Genomic DNA, 17,949 nt, shown 5'->3' with positions numbered 1-17,949 from the left:
ATCGATTATCAAATAGTTGCCAATTAATTTAATAGTTGACAACTAATCAATTAATCGTTGCAGCTCTAAATTATAGGCAGTATGAAAGTATTATTATTATTATACGTATTGCAAAGTTACACTGTACTGTAAAGTCAAAGGAACAAAACCAACAACAATCAGTTGTAATAAATGGAAGATTCAATTAGCGCCCATAGCTCGTTAAAATTTAAGATAATAAGTGAACTAAATCTGGTTAAAAGGTTCATAAAAGTTACTCTTGCATCAATATGTTGCTGCTGTCTGTCTGTCGGTTCCAGACAGGAGCAGCAGAGCTGAGAGCTCAACTTGTCCTTGGATTGTTTTTTCAAAGTGTTTAGACTTCTTCCGCCTCCGTCATCAGAGAACAGCCGCGATTGGCTTTCCATAATGACAAGTTTGAACCGCAATTGTGATTGGCTGAAATCTCCTGTCGCCAGCAAGTTCCCGCCCGCTCGCCAGCAGAGGACAGGTCAAAGATGGCGTCGCTGAGGTGTTTTCTTCGCTCCGGACGGGTATGGAGTCACTCTTTTATTTATTTGACAGCATCTCATCGTGTGTGTGTCGGTAATATTCTGTCAGTAATGGCGTCTCTCCCTCCACAGAATGCCGTGTCGGTGGTCCTGCGGCGGGAATTTCACAAAACCGCGCCGGCCTCTGTCCAGGTCTGTCCCGGTCTGTCCCAATGCGGTTAGCAGCGCTAGCTAGCTGGCTGTCAGCTAGCTAACCTTCCAGCTGATGGTTATACTTGTCAAGGGCAGTTTGTAATGAAAACCGACAAAGAGTGCTGTGTGACACGTGTTTTACGACAGGTGTACTTCTTTACGGAGCGATAATAGGTTAAGGTTAATATTCAGGACGTCGGGCTCTGAGTGTGAGATGCGGGTTGTCTCATTGGATCCGGGCTGAGATGGCTCTTCTTCTCCGGCTAGCTTCCAGTCCCCATCCAGCCTTTATTAAACAGAGTCCGGATCCATAGGATCCAGAGTCGTGGGAGTTTCCCCCTCATGACCAGAGTGATGTATGTGTCACTGAACCCGGCTCCCAGGGGACAGTTTGGGTCCCCAACAACCCCTACAGGTTCTGCCATCGCCTTTATGGAATCTCCGTTCAATATGTCAGTTTTAATGTTGCCTTGCTTTTCGACAAGCCTACATACCCGTTCGAATATAACGTTAAGACTTTTCTGAATCATAAGAGGCTTCTGGCAAATTCGGCATATAAGTGATCCACCAAGCAGCACTTTATTTAAATGAAATAACAGTGTAAGAGTTGGGACACGCTGCCGCCCTCCACGGTGCGTTTGAATGACGAACCAATTATAAAAGTTGAAATTTTACTGAAATAACTGCTGCTTTGTGTATTGGATACCTGCCGAATTTTCCAGTTGCTCTCAGTGATTCTCAGTATGTCTAAAGTGAAGTTTTACCAGGTATGTACTGTATTGATATGCAAGACAACATTAAATTGACGATTTTTTAAATGGAGTTTGGTGTGATGTTCTCCTCCATACAAGAAAGTGGAAAGTATTGGACAGTGTCTAATATGTTATATGTGCTATATTCAGCAGGTTGTCTTAGTAGTTTTATACAGCACAGCAGTACCGACAGTTTAATTGAAAGTTGCAGCTGCTGATGTGATGACACACAGGTTGTATGGAGAGTTTACCTCCCACCGTCTGACTAACTGACTGTTTACAATCAGCCGTTATTTCTGGCTCTTGTGCTGTTCTGGTGAAACAGGGCGAATTTCCTAATTTGAAGTTTGAGCTAAATAAAATGGAGCAAATGTCGAGACAGTTTGTTGTCTGTTCTGCGTCTGACCTCTGACCTCTGACCCCTCTGGTGAAGTGTTGTGATGATTTGAGGAAATTAGGGTTTGAGCGATATGGGTCCTTGAATATCTGCTTTGGACTGAGGCTGCTGATAGCTGATAATTATTTTTCAATATTCATCATCTTTAAATTTGAGTATTCAGCATTCAGTTTTCTTCTCTGAAACATTTAGAGCATCATGAGACACTAAAAGTCTCCACTGAAACCCAGAATAACTAGTACTTCTGCTTCTATTATTACTACTGATACTACTGCTAATACTACTACTACTGCTATTACTGCTATTACTGCTGCTACTACTAATACTGCTATTACTACTACAGCTACTACTAGTACTACTACTGCTGCTACTACTACTTCTACTGCTACTACTGCTGCTACTACTACTACTAGTACTGCTGCTGCTACTACTACTACTAGTACTACTACTACTGCTGCTACTACTATTGCTATTAATACTACTTCTACTACTACTACTACTGCTACTACTACTACTGCTACTACTACTATTGCTATTAATACTACTTCTACTACTGCTACTACTACTACTGCTACTACTAGTACTGCTACTACTAGTACTACTACTACTGCTATTACTAGCAGTAGTAGTAGCAGCTACTACTATTACTGCTATTATTACTACTATGTTTACTACTAATGCTATTATTATTACTGCTATCACTGTTGTTATTACCACTAGTAGTGGTAATAACAGTAGAAATAGTAGTAGTCACTACTACTATTTCTACTACTAATGATAAAGCATCTTCATGCAGACTTGTGTGGAATCTGATCAGAATGCCTCATTAGAATCAGTTCAGGTTTAGGGCTTCAGTATTGGGTATTGATCAGTGAATGTGTGATGAGTGAAGCTGCATCAAACCTGTCCTGCCAGACCGGAGCAGGGCGTGTCGTTAACGGGACGTCCTGTCTGACAGCGGGACGGTGTCGGCCTGTTCTGAGCGTGTGCGTGTGTGTGTGTGTGTGTGTGTGTGTGTGTGTGTGTGTGTGTGTGTGCAGGTGACGGTGCGCGATGCGCTGAACCAGGCGATGGACGAGGAGCTGGAGCGGGACGAGCGCGTCTTCCTGCTGGGGGAGGAGGTGGCCCAGTACGACGGAGCCTACAAGGTCAGCACAACTATGATGATGATGATGATGATGATGATGAACTTATTCATAAAGTGCTTATCGAAACATTTTTCTGTGTTCTGATAATTGATGTGAAATGTAATTAGTCGTTACCTTTTCACAGTTATCAAAGAACTGCATGATCATTAAAATGTTTATTTTCCGGAAGTCACAAAATGCAACAAGCTAGCAAACTTGTGTTCACCAGAGGAGTCGTGTTGCATTTTGACACTTCAAGAAAAAACATTTTAATGATCCTGCTGCTGCTTGACAACCGTGAAAAGGAAACGACAAATTATTTACACCGAATACATTTCACATCACTCATCAGAACTGAAAAAACAAACACAGAAAATGTGGATTTACTGTTTTGCTCATAGAGACTGAGTAGAGCTTCACACTGTGCAGGCGCCGCCTTTCTGCTGATCTATGGAAATATTTACATCAAAGTTATTATTTGTTTCGTTCCTTAATAGTCAGCAGTGTTGGGAAGGCTTTTAAAAACCTGTTTTTGAATAAGCGATCGCTCCGGGGTTTTACCGGTTTAAATCTGATCAAGTCTTTGCTTTCAAGTCTCGAGTCTAGGGCTGAACAATTAATAGAAATTTTATCGAAATCGCAATATGGCCTACTGCAATTATCAAATCGCAGGAGGCACAATATTTGTTAAAGGTGAAATGTGTCAAAAAAACATTTTACATGAAATATTGTGGTGCTGCAGAGATGTCCTGGCCTACACATCATATTCTACAGACTGAAGAAAACATCTTTGTTTGGTACAGATCCCCGCAAAAATCACACCATAATCATTTTAATCCGTTTTTCAATGAAAATGAGAATAATGATGTAAAAATTATCATTCCCTCTAATATCGCAAATCATATCGCAATTGCAATATCAGTCAAAATAAACGCAATTACATTTTTTTTTAAATCGTTCAGCCCTACTCGAGTCTCACAGCGGACGAGTCCAAGTCTCAAGTCTACAGCTCTGCTATACTACCGCTGTTATTATTACAACTGCTCCTACTGCGCCTCGACAGCTGAGAACATGTTCAGTCAAGCCTCGGTCCTGACCGCATCACTGTCGTGCCAATAATGACGGTAACGCACACCCTCGAGTGTAATATTGCGATTATACAACAAAATAAAAGATACAAACAAAATGTATTCATATTGTGGGGCAATTCGCTCTCAAAATAAAAAACTTTTTGCTAGTGTTATCTCCGTTTCCCTGGAAATACATGGGGTCTGACTAATAACTGGAAAACAATCAGTCACGTCAGTAGACTCCTATGTAATGAACCTAGTTTACTACTCCAGCAAGTAGGCGGAGCCTTAGTAACGACCTGCAACAGACGAGTTCTAGTCCCTGTTGAGTCAGCAGCCAACTGGAGCTAATGCTCTCTAGAGATCGCGGGATTTCCCAAACTGAATAAATACCACACATATAAACACAAAACTGCCTCGCTAGCTCGATCTTGTTGTAACTAAGATATCTGCTGAAAAAAATAATTTTTCCATGGACAGATTTAGCTGCTACGTCCTCGAACTTCACATGTATTTTTAAGCTAGTAGCGCCGTGTCACAGACTCACCGGCACAGCTGATGGAGGATGCAGAGCGTCTGGAACATCAAGGCTGAACAGAGTTAGCATCATATTTAAATATATTGTATGATAATATGGCGGAGTAATATTTAGTGATGAGCACGGCTAGGTGTGCTGTCATGCTGATTTGATCACGTTCTAAATGTCTAGTTGACCAATCAGATCGCTTGGTCGGAACTACCTGTTGTATAATGCTCATTTCCAAACTTTTTATGTTCACTTTGGAAATAAAATGTTTGGACCTGCCTCGCTTTGATCTTCAGTGTTTCTGAAATCCAGAAGATCTAGTTTGTATCTCGCTCTCTTTGTTTGCGAGATTTGATTTTGGAAGTGAACGGTCACTTGAGCTAATAGACGTCCTGATTTATCGAGGTCAAGGTAACTTTCACAGTCATTTTGTGTGTGTGTGTGTGTGTGTGTGTGTGTGTGTGTGTGTGTGTGTGTGTGTGTGTGTGTGTGTGTGTGTGTGCGCAGGTGAGCCGGGGCCTGTGGAAGAAGTATGGAGACAAACGCATCATCGACACTCCGATCACAGAGGTTAGACACAACACAGGAGATCTGACTGTGAACTGTGAGCAGGAAATGCATGTTGGGTAATTTCCCCGTCCCACTGAAAGACGGGGAGCAGAAGTTCAGCTGTGTCGGTGCCAGAAGATGAAGCTGTACGGAAGAGGATTAAAGTTATTTGAGTTCTGAGTTTAAAGTCTGAATTCTGACTTTAATCTCAGAACTCAAATACATTTTTCACATGTGGCCCTAATCCTCTTCCGTAAAGTTCAGCTCACCACTAGCATGTGTTGTTTATTTTATACTAATGTTACAATAATAATAACAAACTTTAGGTGCTTTACATAGCTTTACATAGGAAATGATCAAATGGGTCCAGTGATAAAGAAGGGAAGTAAAAGAATAAAACAAATAAAATCGACAGTCAGAAAGTGAGCAGTCAAGCAGTAATAAAAACATCAAACGGTGCTCAGATGCATCAGTTCGGTCTCATATCAACACAAGTGACACCATAGATGCTACTGAATGATATTTGTGAAGCAGAATTGGATTCTTGTAATTAGAGTTGTTCCGATACCAGTATGGGAAATGCCTCTGATTCAGCCTGACATGCTGATCGGGTATTGGCGAGTACACAGATGTAGTCTATGCACCGATCTGATATCACGTCATTTATTAGCCCCGAAAAATCAACTTTAAAGTAGTTTCACCCGTTAAAACGGCTGTTTTCCTGGAAATCTATACTTATATACTAAATTTATACTGTTACTGTACTATTTAAAATTTCAAATGTCTTTTATTTTACTAAATTGTGACTGCACTTTAACGGTTTTTTAAAGGAATTGTTATTTATTCCTAGATTTATTTATTTATGTTCTTTTTCAGTTATGACTGACTGTCAAACTAGATAATAAAGTTCTATGGCATTCATTCTCTGTATGTATTTGTTCATGTTTTACAAAGAGTTTAACCTGAGCCAGGCCATAGAACAATGATAGCAATCATATCACATCCATACAGGGTTAGTAGTATACAGCTGTTAAAAAATAATTATATATATTTGTTTTAACACACTGGTATCGGATCGGTACTCGGTTATCGGCCGATACGTGAGTTCAGGTATCGGAATCGGTATCGGGAAGAAAAAATGATATCAGAACATCTCTACTTGTAATATTGGTGATTTAAGAACTGAAGCTTCTTCTACTGCTCAATAGAAATCACTCTCAGAGAGTCGGATAAATCATTAAAAAGTAAATCCAAGGTTTTGAGTTAAAAGGCGCGAGTGACATTTTCCTAATTTTATAGCAGAACAAAACCAAAACTTTTTATTTAAAACATGTGAAACGTTTAAACTTTCATGGGGAGTAAGAATCAGAAAATTGATATTTTATAAAAAGCTATTAAGTAGGGCTGCAACTAGCGATTATTTTCATTGTCATTTAATCCATCAAAATCCCAAAAGGATTCATTTAATAATGAGATGAGACGGAGAAAAGCAGTAGATCTGTGAAGCTGGAACCAGAAAATGTTTGATATTTTTACTGATAAATGACCAAAGCGATTCATTGATTATCAAAATTATAATCGATACATTTTCTGTCCATTGGCTAATCGATTCATCCCGAGTAGGCTTGGGCCGATTTTAGATATTATCAGATATTTTCCGTGGTATGTCCCTTTATTTGAATGTAGTTGACGGTCTTGTGTTGTTTGAGCGTCACACAGATCCACAGCTTCCCACTGATGTAAATAAATGTTGGGTCAGAATGTCTCTTCACCTTCAGCTCAGTCTGTCTGTTCTGTTCTGTCTGTTCTGTCTGTTCTGTGTAGATGGGATTCGCCGGCATCGCAGTGGGAGCCGCCATGGTGAGACACACTGCTGCTCTAATGATGAGTCAGCACTTCCTGTCTGTATGCACACTGATGTGTATACAGACTGATGTGTATAGAGTCTAAGTCTATATACAGACTGATATGTATAGAGTCTATATACAGACTGAGTGTATAGAGTCTATATACAGACTGATGTGTATAGAGTCTATATACAGACTGATGTGTATAGAGTCTATATACAGACTGATGTGTATAGAGTCTATATACAGACTGATATGTATAGAGTCTATATACAGACTGATGTGTATACAGTCTATGTGTATAGAGTCTATATACAGACTGATGTGTATAGAGTCTATATACAGACTGATGTGTATAGAGTCTATGTGTATAGAGTCTATATACAGACTGATGTGTATAGAGTCTATATACATACTGATGTGTATAGAGTCTATGTGTATAGAGTCTATATACAGACTGATGTGTATAGAGTCTATATACAGACTGATGTGTATAGAGTCTATATACAGACTGATATGTATAGAGTCTATGTGTATAGAGTCTATATACAGACTGATGTGTATAGAGTCTATATACATACTGATGTGTATAGAGTCTATATACAGACTGATGTGTATAGAGTCTATGTGTATAGAGTCTATATACAGACTGATGTGTATAGAGTCTATGTGTATAGAGTCTATATACAGACTGATGTGTATAGAGTCTATGTGTATAGAGTCTATATACAGACTGATGTGTATAGAGTCTATATACAGACTGATGTGTATAGAGTCTATATACAGACTGATGTGTATAGAGTCTATGTGTATAGAGTCTATATACAGACTGATGTGTATAGAGTCTATATACAGACTGATGTGTATAGAGTCTATATACAGACTGATGTGTATAGAGTCTATATGCAGACTGATGTGTATAGAGTCTATATACAGACTGATGTGTATAGAGTCTATATGCAGACTGATGTGTATAGAGTCTATATACAGACTGATGTGTATAGAGTCTATATACAGGCTGATGTGTATAGAGTCTATATACAGACTGATGTGTATAGAGTCTATATACAGACTGATATGTATAGAGTCTATATACAGACTGATGTGTATAGAGTCTATGTGTATAGAGTCTATATACAGACTGATGTGTATAGAGTCTATATACAGACTGATATGTATAGAGTCTATATACAGGCTGATGTGTATAGAGTCTATATACAGACTGATGTGTATAGAGTCTATATACAGACTGATATGTATAGAGTCTATATACAGACTGATGTGTATAGAGTCTATGTGTATAGAGTCTATATACAGACTGATGTGTATAGAGTCTATATACAGACTGATGTGTATAGATTCTATATACAGACTGATGTGTATAGAGTCTATATGCAGACTGATGTCCGGTTTGTGATCTCATCTCAAACCACAAAGCGTCCGTTGAGCCTACAGGAAGTTGTCAGAATCTACATATGAAGCACATTTCCTTCTATGGCAAAACAGCAACACACACAGAGTCCAGAACAGAGACGGGGAAACATGTTATTTAGGGAATTCACAGTGTGGCGCAACACCTGTGGACTTCATCTGGATCCAGACTCATCAGCACTTTTGTGAATTCTGTGGCTCGTCTACTGTGTGTCAGTATGTACTGCGGTGTCATGTTGTCCCCCCCCCCTCCAGGCCGGCCTGAGGCCCATCTGCGAGTTCATGACCTTTAACTTCTCCATGCAAGCCATCGACCAGGTCATCAACTCGGCGGCGAAGACGTACTACATGTCGGCCGGTCTGCAGTCGGTGCCCATCGTGTTCAGAGGGCCGAACGGAGCGTCGGCCGGCGTCGCCGCACAGCACTCCCAGTGCTTCGCTGCCTGGTGGGTCTGGACTGACTGAAGACAGATAGATAGACAGATAGATAGATAGATAGACAGATAGATAGATAGATGGATAAACTGTGAAAGTGGTTTACAGAAAACAAAATAGTAATACTACTATTTAGGGCTGAATGATTAATCAAAATTTTATGGAAATCGCAATATGGCCTCCTGCAATTTTCAAATCTCAGGAGGCGCAATATTAGTTAAAGGTGAAATGTGTCAAAATAGCATTTTAAAGTAAATATTGTGGTGCTGCAGAGATGTCCTGGCCTACACATCATATTCTACAGACTGAAGAAAACATCTTTGTTTGGTACAGATCCCCGCAAAAATCACACCATAATCATTTTAATACGTTTTTCAATGAAAATGAGAATAATGATGTAAAAATTATCATTCCCTCTAATATCGCAAATCATAGCGCAATTGCAATATCAGTCAAAATAATTGCAATTAGATATTTTTTCAAAATCCTTCAGCCCTACTACTGCTACTACTGCTAGTATTCCTATTAAACCTTAAATCTACTAAATCTTAAAATATTATAAAGATGTTGGTGATGATGTCACCAGCCTCCCCAGTAACATGGGAATATCTGGTTTTATCTTTTGAACACTGAACTCTTTTGAACGTGTTATTAGTAGTAGTAGCAGTAATAGTAGTATTCGTATCAGGGTTAGTATTAGCATTAGTATCTGTATTATCACAGTAGTAGTATGAGTATCATCAGCAGTGTGTGTGCTCTGCTGTCTGCAGGTACGGTCACTGTCCGGGTCTGAAGGTGGTGAGTCCATGGAGCTCTGAAGACGCCAAGGGCCTCCTCAAGTCAGCCATCAGAGACGACAACCCAGGTGAGAGGCTTCCAGAGGTCAAAGGTCACGACTGGGGTGCTGGTCAGAGAGAAAACTGTACCTATATATGTGACTGTATATGCTGGTAACTGATAAAAAGTCCACCTCTGTAGAAAAAAAATATGGTAGGTGTCACTGTTTCCAGTGAACTGTCCCTTTACCTGTGTGTGTGTGTGTGTGTGTGTGTGTGTTCAGTGGTGTTCCTGGAGAACGAGCTGATGTACGGTGTTCCCTTCGAGATGTCCGAGGAATCCCAGGCCAAAGACTTCACCGTTCCCATCGGCAAGGCCAAGATCGAGAGGCAAGGTGAGACTGATGAGACTGATGAGACTGATGAGACTGCTGGTGAGACTGATGAGACTGCTGGTGAGACTGATGAGACTGATGAGACTGCTGGTGAGACTGCGGATGAGACTGATGAGACTGGTGAGACTGCTGGTGAGACTGGTGAGACTGATGAGACTGCTGGTGAGACTGCGGATGAGACTGATGAGACTGGTGAGACTGCTGATGAGACTGATGAGACTGCTGGTGAGACTGATGAGACTGATGAGACTGCTGGTGAGACTGATGAGACTGATGAGACTGCTGGTGAGACTGCGGATGAGACTGATGAGACTGGTGAGACTGCTGGTGAGACTGCGGATGAGACTGATGAGACTGGTGAGACTGCTGATGAGACTGATGAGACTGCTGGTGAGACTGATGAGACTGATGAGACTGCTGGTGAGACTGATGAGACTGATGAGACTGCTGGTGAGACTGCGGATGAGACTGATGAGACTGGTGAGACTGCTGGTGAGACTGATGAGACTGGTGAGACTGATGAGACTGCTGGTGAGACTGCGGATGAGACTGATGAGACTGGTGAGACTGATGAGACTGCTGGTGAGACTGATGAGACTGCTGGTGAGACTGATGAGACTGATGGTGAGACTGATGAGACTGCTGGTGAGACTGCTGGTGAGACTGCGGATGAGACTGATGAGACTGCTGGTGAGACTGCTGAGACTGATGAGACTGATGAGACTGCTGGTGAGACTGCTGAGACTGATGAGACTGATGAGACTGCTGGTGAGACTGATGAGACTGATGAGACTGCTGGTGAGACTGATGAGGCCGGTGAGGCTGGGTATCGTTTCAGATTTTTCAGGTCCGGTCCTTTGATTTTGATACCGATGCCAAATCAATACTTTTTTCAGCACTTTTCATAATGCAGTCAACTTTATTGACAGATAGTTTGCAAAGTGGGACAGTAATTACAGACTGCTGCATGACAGAATGAGACTGCTGTTGCGCCTCACTGCAAGCGACAAGAAAGCCACTAAATAAAACTTTACATCAAAACAAAATTCAAACATGGAGAGAGAACAGAGAGAGAAATGGGGAGCTTTTATTTATTATTTTATTTTAGAAGTGCAGCTTCCATGCACAAGATGCGTTTACACCGGGGAAAGATCTCAGCTAGTACGCAGACGCAGAAAATCATCTTCTTCCAGACTTTATTGTGTTCAGATGGTCATGAATACACTGCAGGCAGAGAGACAAAACCCACACTCACCTCTCCATTCACTTTAATGTAAAAAAAAAAAAAAAGACGCTGACAGTTAAAAAAAAAAAAAAAGAAAGAGGAACAGTGTGAAAACGGCCTGAGAGCAACAAGGAAGTTCAGATGAAAAGATTCAGGAAGGAGAAGACTGAGAGACTCAAACTGTCATTGATGTTTTCTTGAACTTCTCTTCCTCCTCTCTTCTTCTCCTTCTTCTCTTCCTCCTCCTCTCTTCTTCTCCTCCTTCCTGTGTTTCAGGAAGTCACATCACTCTGGTTGCTCACTCCCGGTACGTCAGTCACTGTCTGGACGCCGCAGCCGTCCTCGCCAAGGAGGGAATCGAGTGTGAGGTAGAGGAAGGTCCTGATATCTGGGCTGAAGACTCCCAGTAATACCCGAGGATCAGTCAGCTCTGCTAACTCCTGTTGTCTCTGTCTGTCTGTCTGTCTGTCTCTCTGCCTGCCTGTCTCTCTCTCTGCCTGTCTGTCTCTCTGTCTGTCTGTCAGGTGGTTAACCTGCGGACCATCCGTCCTCTGGATGTGGACTGTATTGAAGCCAGTGTGATGAAGACGAACCACTTGGTGACGGTGGAGGGAGGCTGGCCGCAGTTCGGAGTGGGAGCCGAGATCTGTGCCAGGATCATGGAGGGTAAAGGCTAACGAGCTAACCAATTAACTCACCAGCTAACGAGCTAGCGACCCAACATTACGTTCTACACTTTAGGCCGTTATCTGACTCTCTTAAAGGGTTCTAGTTAACCTCCAGTCTGTTTAAAGCTCCACATCATGTGCAGCAGGACTCCTCTTCCTCTGTGGTGATAAAGGAGTTGGATGGTCTATCTAAACATGGTGAAAGTATCAAAACTAAATCCACACAATCCATATTAGTGCAGCGAGCCTCTAAACGAGCCGTTTGGACTTCCGTAACTTTGTGACGTCACAAAGGTTCGCTCATTATCATTTTTGTAAGAAATAACAGACTAACAAAGAGTTTTTTTCAAAGCGGTTGAGCGGTTGTCGTTGTTTATTACCGGAGAGTTTTCCCTACCTGTAGCCGCCGGGCCGCGGAGTCTCACGTTTCACTCTGGAAACGGTTAGCCGATCGGAACGGAGGGTCGTTAATATTAATGAGCCTTAAAGACACGGAGACAGAAACGGCCTGTTCTTGGTAAGGCTCAGAGAGATGCTGGAAGATGAACGTGGAGAAATGGATTGAGAGTGTTTTTGGTTCATGACACCACACACACACACACACAGCTTTGAATGGACAGAAAGACACAAAATAAAACTCTGGACAGTGGAGAACGTGGAGCTTTAAGGGTTCTAGTTAACCTCGAGTCTGTATTTAAGGGTTCTAGTTATTAATGCTGGCTAACGAGAATCTCGAGAATTACCACCTCACATCTAATCCGCTTCAGGTGAACTTGCCCTTTGACCTCGGTGTGTGTTTCAGGTCCGGCCTTTAACTTCCTGGACGCTCCGGCCATCAGAGTGACGGGCGTGGACATCCCCATGCCGTACGCCAAGATCCTGGAGGACAACAGCCTGCCGCAGATCAAAGACATCATCTTCTCCGTGAAGAAGACCCTCAATGTCTGAGGGGACAACATGGCTGCCGTGCACGTGCGCACACACACACACACACACACACACACACACACACACACACACACACACACACACACACACACACACAGAACCTGGGTTTAAGCTCTGTAATCTTTAACTAAAGTTTGGCAGATCTGATGTTTCAAAACCAGATTTCATGTGGTTTCTCTATGTTCAGACGGCCATGAGGAGATCAGGTCTGGACAGCAACGTGTGTGTGTGTGTGTGTGTGTGTGTGTGTGTGTGTTAGTACATGTGTATGAAATGAGGCAGCCATGTTTCTGAGCTCCAGACTCGGTTCAGCCTGATCTGCTCCTGGCTGTGTGAACGGCCAGCGGAAACATCAACATCTCAAAAATAATCTGACATCCTGACCAACCAAAAAAAATAAAAAAAATCTCCAGAATGAGCCGCAGTGTGGCTCAAACATGGCCGCCGCTCAAAACTGCAGAGGCCAAACAGTGTGTGTGTGTGTGTGTGTCTCTGGCTGATCTGTCCTCTCCTTCCCTTCAAAACGAACCTCTCTCTCCCTCTGCTTATACTTCAGTATTTTCTCTTCTAACCACCAAACCAAGTCGTGCTGCTCGGTCAGCTTGTGACGGTTTGAAAAAGCACTTGCACTGACTCGGGTTCAGTCCTTAAGGCAGCGTTAAAATAAATCACCTGATCTTTGCAGTAGAGATGATGGAGAAATCAGTTTGGATATTTATTGTAGCTGCATTGTACCGACTATTTTTGTTGCTGTAAATGGCTCTGTTACAGAATAAAGCCTGTTCCACCCTGCTGTCTGTCTGTCTGCTCATTTACACCAAACCACATCTGACTTCCTGCTCAAGGTGCAAACAGCATGATATCAGATTTATTTTCTTTTGTGTGTTTTTCAAATCTGATTTGTGTGACGGCATATTGGGGACATTGTAGGTGATTTTTTTATTTTTTTACCTCAGCCGGGGGGGGGATTCAAGTCAGAAATTCTCAATTTTGAGAGAAAAATCAAAAAATTTAGAGTCCTGTTTTTCGGGGACGGAGATCTGGGGTTTTTAATTTCAGATAGTTTGGATTTGTTTAACACTTTTTTGGTCGCTGCATAATTCCATTTGAGTTATTTCACAGTTTTGATGTCTTCACTTTTATTCTAAAATGTGGAAAATAGTAAAAATAAAACATTCCAACGTCCAAACATTTGACTGGTAATGAATATATTAAGCTATTTTATTTCTCCTATAAAGGGGCGCCAGAATACACCTACTGTGCAAGGTATTTGTAATTTCTGAATCACACAGCATCAGTATGGACGATCCATACGAGTTCGCTGAAAAACGGGTTATTAACATCGATCCGGAATTGAAATCACTGATGAATCTGGTAAAAGCGACATTAGCAGACGACTGTCAGTCATTTATTTTCTGTGAGTGAAGTCTGACATCCTGGAGTCATTTTAATCCCGTCTGGATTGACAACTCGCACTCTGTCGTCTGTATCACCAGGACCGTAGAACTCCACACTGAGCCACGTGTCCCCGGGTCTCCTCCCAGACGTCCGCGGTGCTCGCCTCATCGCGGGGAGCCAATCAGCTGCGAGCTGAACCAGAGACACAGAAACAGGAAGACGCTCCGGCGGAGGTTTGGTCTCCAACAGCAGAGAAAACTAAAGAGCCTTGAGGTCCGCGTCTTGTGGCATCATTTGTTATTGTTCATTTGCATGTGTGAAGATTCAGGATGCAACCTGTCTAAACCACTGGTTCCCAACCTGGGGGTCCCACCCCCCACTAGGGGTCGCCAAAGCTTCACGGGGGGTCGCAAGGCCTTCTTGGTTTTAAGGGGTGTAAAAGTACTTAAAAATATATATATATACAGTATATCTCAGCATTTCATTAATTTCTGTGAAGAAAAGAACTAAATGTAGTTGTTATTTTTAAAGTTTAGATGTTTTTTGAAGATATAAAGGAGGATAAGGGCGCGGTGAAGACATGAACACATGAAGCTGTATTCACTCTCTGCTGAACAGCCTCGTCCTGCTTTAGAAAAGTTCACAGTTAAAACAACCAGAGAGCGTCAGGGAGAAGAAAACACTGAATCTGTCTGAAATAAGCATAATAAGTATGTATGATAGTTAAAAATAAATAATACAGAGAATTGTATAAAACGTTCCTAAAAATATCAGGAAAACTAATCTCTGATGCAATATTCACATAATCTGCTCAATATTAATCCAAATAGCTCGTTTTCCACAAACTTCCTGCGTTCACTATTTGGGTTAATTGTAGTTATCAGTTGTTCTGTGCTGTTATTGTTATGCATTGAATATAATATGAAATATCCATAAAATATGTCACTTTGTCAGGGGTCGTCTGTTTACTCAGTGATAGAATATGGCTCCTTCCAGAGGGAAGAGAATTTCCCTCTTGGAGGATCAATAACTCGGAACATGAACCAATCACAGTGAATCTGGTTTCGTCCGTTTACACAGACAGATCTGGATCAGGGGTCTCATTTATAAAACAGTGTGTAGGATCCATACCAAAAAAAATCTGACTTCTAAAACCGTGCGTACGCACACCTGCAGGCAATTTCCCCTTTATTTATAATTCACAATCCAACTTGAAATGTTGCGGGAGCCTCACACTCCGCCCCCGAACTCCCACAGTTAACCACAGATGGTCAATGAAACGCCCAGAATGAACACTGATGTGTGTAAATATGTTTGTCGTTCCATTCTCCCGTGTGAGAAAATGTCAAAGTCGGAGCCAGGTGGAAAAGAGAAATGGGTAACACTTTATAATAACCATCATTAATAAATGGTAAATTGATAGTTGATTAAACTTTAGTTAATAGTTATTTTACTGTTAACAAACAATGAAATGATCATTAATAATGTTTACTAATTATTAGTAATGCTATAATTTATGTTATTTTATCATTCGTTTGTGTAATATAAAATCATTTGTTTATAAATGATATATTGTATCATAGCTTTTTACCCTTTTTACCGTCTCTTATCAGCTATGATACAATATATAATTTATAAAGAAATGATTTTATATTACACAAACTAATGATAAAATAACATAAATTATAGCATTGCTAATAATTAGTAAACATGATTAATGATCATTTCATTGTTTGTTAACAGTAAAATAACTATTAACTAAAGTTTAATTAACTATCAATTTACCATTTATTAATGATGGTTATTATAAAGTGTCCCGGTGTCCTCAGCTCGGCGTCACCAACCAGGAACAGTTTGAGAGGCAGAATGTCACAGCAGCAGTTAATGCTGCAGCTCTGAGAGCCAGACCCTTTATAAAACTAAAACTAAAAAATAAATTGTCCACTATAAAGGTTGATGCCAAGAAGCGTTTTGGGCGAGGAGACACCGGGGCTTTGTGCCAGAAACACAGAGAGACTCTGACTTAACGGTAGAGAGGAAGATGAGATGCTGCGACTGACCAGGTGTCATAAATGTGTCTTTTGTTTTTGGAAAGAGAACGAACCACGCACTCAACATTTACATTGATTTGATTTGAATAAAAAACGCATAGACAAGTTCTGTATTCTGGTTTTCTGACTCAGGGATCAGACAGTGTGAGACAGCGGTGAAGAGGAGGATGAAGAGGAGGATGAAGAGGACGCTGCGCCTGGCACCGGCCTCCAGTGCGTCAGAACACATCATTATTTATTACCTTGAGACATTCAGTCCAAATGCCTAACACCTTTAATTTGTCAGATTTAATTGTGACAAATGGGATCTAAAAGACTGTAATGTACGCACTGAGACTAATTCACACCATGTCAGCCTATAGATATATAGATGCATATATATATATATATATATATAGAAGCTTTTTGGACAAATGATCGGGTTTGGAACTAAAGCAACAAAGACGCTGTTTAGTTGTATCCTAGACCTTCTACCAACAAGGACTGTTGTTATCAGAGGGGTTTCTAAGTTGATGTGGAGTCGGCCTGGAAACTAACTGAGTGTAAAGGCCATTTTTTGCTTTATTTTACTACTTTGCCATCTCAGTCACCGTTTCCCACTGTCTCCAAAATGTTGGTATCGTGGATCAGAGTTAACGTTCAGGTGAGCACACTCTCCCGTCAAGTTTGTTTTTAGAGATCACACCTTTTGCGTGGGAAGTGGCGTACGCCTCTTTCAGGCCCCGATTTGTTCGTACGCAACGTTTATAAATGAGGCCCCAGATCTGGTTTGTTCCTGATCCTGAAGCAGCATCAGCAGCCAATCAGATTTCAGCTTTCTTGTTCCTTAGTTTCATGAACAACAGTTCAAAATGGAGAAGTTGATTCCAGCTGTTCAAAGCTTCAGTTCTCTACAAGTTTTATTTGAAAGACGACAGGAAGAAACGTTTCAGAAACTAAGATGGAGAACAGCTGATCCATCGTTAATGAGAACTTAAGGTATTTTATTCAGTTTTAGTTTCTTTTCTCTTAATTTACCTAATTAGCGCTTATTAAAACAGCGTTAACGTTATAGAAATCCATGATCTGCCTGGTAAAATTCACAGCTGCAGACCGGAGCCTCTGGCCCCGCCCACTGCCGGAGCCTCTGGCCCCGCCCACAGCCGGAGCCTCTGGCCCCGCCCACAGCCGGAGCCTCTGGCCCCGCCCACAGCCGGAGCCTCTGGCCCCTTGTCCACCCTGTGGACTAAGCACTGAGCCTCGCGGACTGGACTGACTCAGCTGTAGTGTGTGAGTGTGAGAAGTCGTGAGGCTGGAAATGGTTTAGCAGGAATGGAATGGCACTTTGTGACATCACGTTGCTCTCTCCTGTCAATCAATTTGTTATTTTATGTTTTCGTCTATACAGAATTATTAAGCTAAAACTAAAATAATGTTGATGAATAATGTTAAATAGGCCTAGGGTTATGTTTAGCAACACTGCAAAGTTTATATACTGTGTTAATGGAAATAGAAAATACTCTTCATTCTACTAGAGGTTAGCTGCTTTATTTCATTACAATATGTAAAAAACAAAGAAACAGCAGGAGGAACTTTAAAGGCAAAGAGTATTTTTAATAAAACTTAACAAGCGCAAATAAAAAGCCCATAAGAAAGCAAAAGAACACAATCACAGGTTATATTACATGCTGC

At 41.3% G+C, this 17,949-nt stretch overlaps 1 protein-coding gene across 1 annotated transcript; it reads left to right on the top strand.

Annotated features, from left to right (window-relative positions):
- Window positions 1-466: 466 nt before the first annotated feature.
- On the top strand, window positions 467-13,622 carry pdhb (pyruvate dehydrogenase E1 subunit beta). Its single transcript, XM_071537249.1, has 11 exons — window positions 467-533; window positions 624-683; window positions 2,873-2,980; window positions 5,063-5,125; window positions 6,929-6,964; window positions 8,638-8,828; window positions 9,588-9,682; window positions 9,878-9,988; window positions 11,490-11,581; window positions 11,738-11,879; window positions 12,684-13,622. Exons 1-11 carry the CDS (start codon window positions 498-500, stop codon window positions 12,827-12,829), a joined length of 1,080 nt encoding a protein of 359 aa, XP_071393350.1. The 5' UTR covers window positions 467-497; the 3' UTR covers window positions 12,830-13,622.
- Window positions 13,623-17,949: the final 4,327 nt, after the last annotated feature.

Source organism: Centroberyx affinis, unplaced genomic scaffold, assembly GCF_046629955.1.
Source record: "Centroberyx affinis isolate AG114_WGS23_722 - 3 ecotype Tasmania unplaced genomic scaffold, CSIRO-AGI_Caff_v1 ptg002999l_1, whole genome shotgun sequence".
Taxonomy (NCBI): Eukaryota; Metazoa; Chordata; class Actinopteri; order Beryciformes; family Berycidae; genus Centroberyx; species Centroberyx affinis.
The sequence above is the reverse complement of the archived record's forward strand: the minus strand, read 5'-3'. Positions and strand labels throughout refer to the sequence as shown.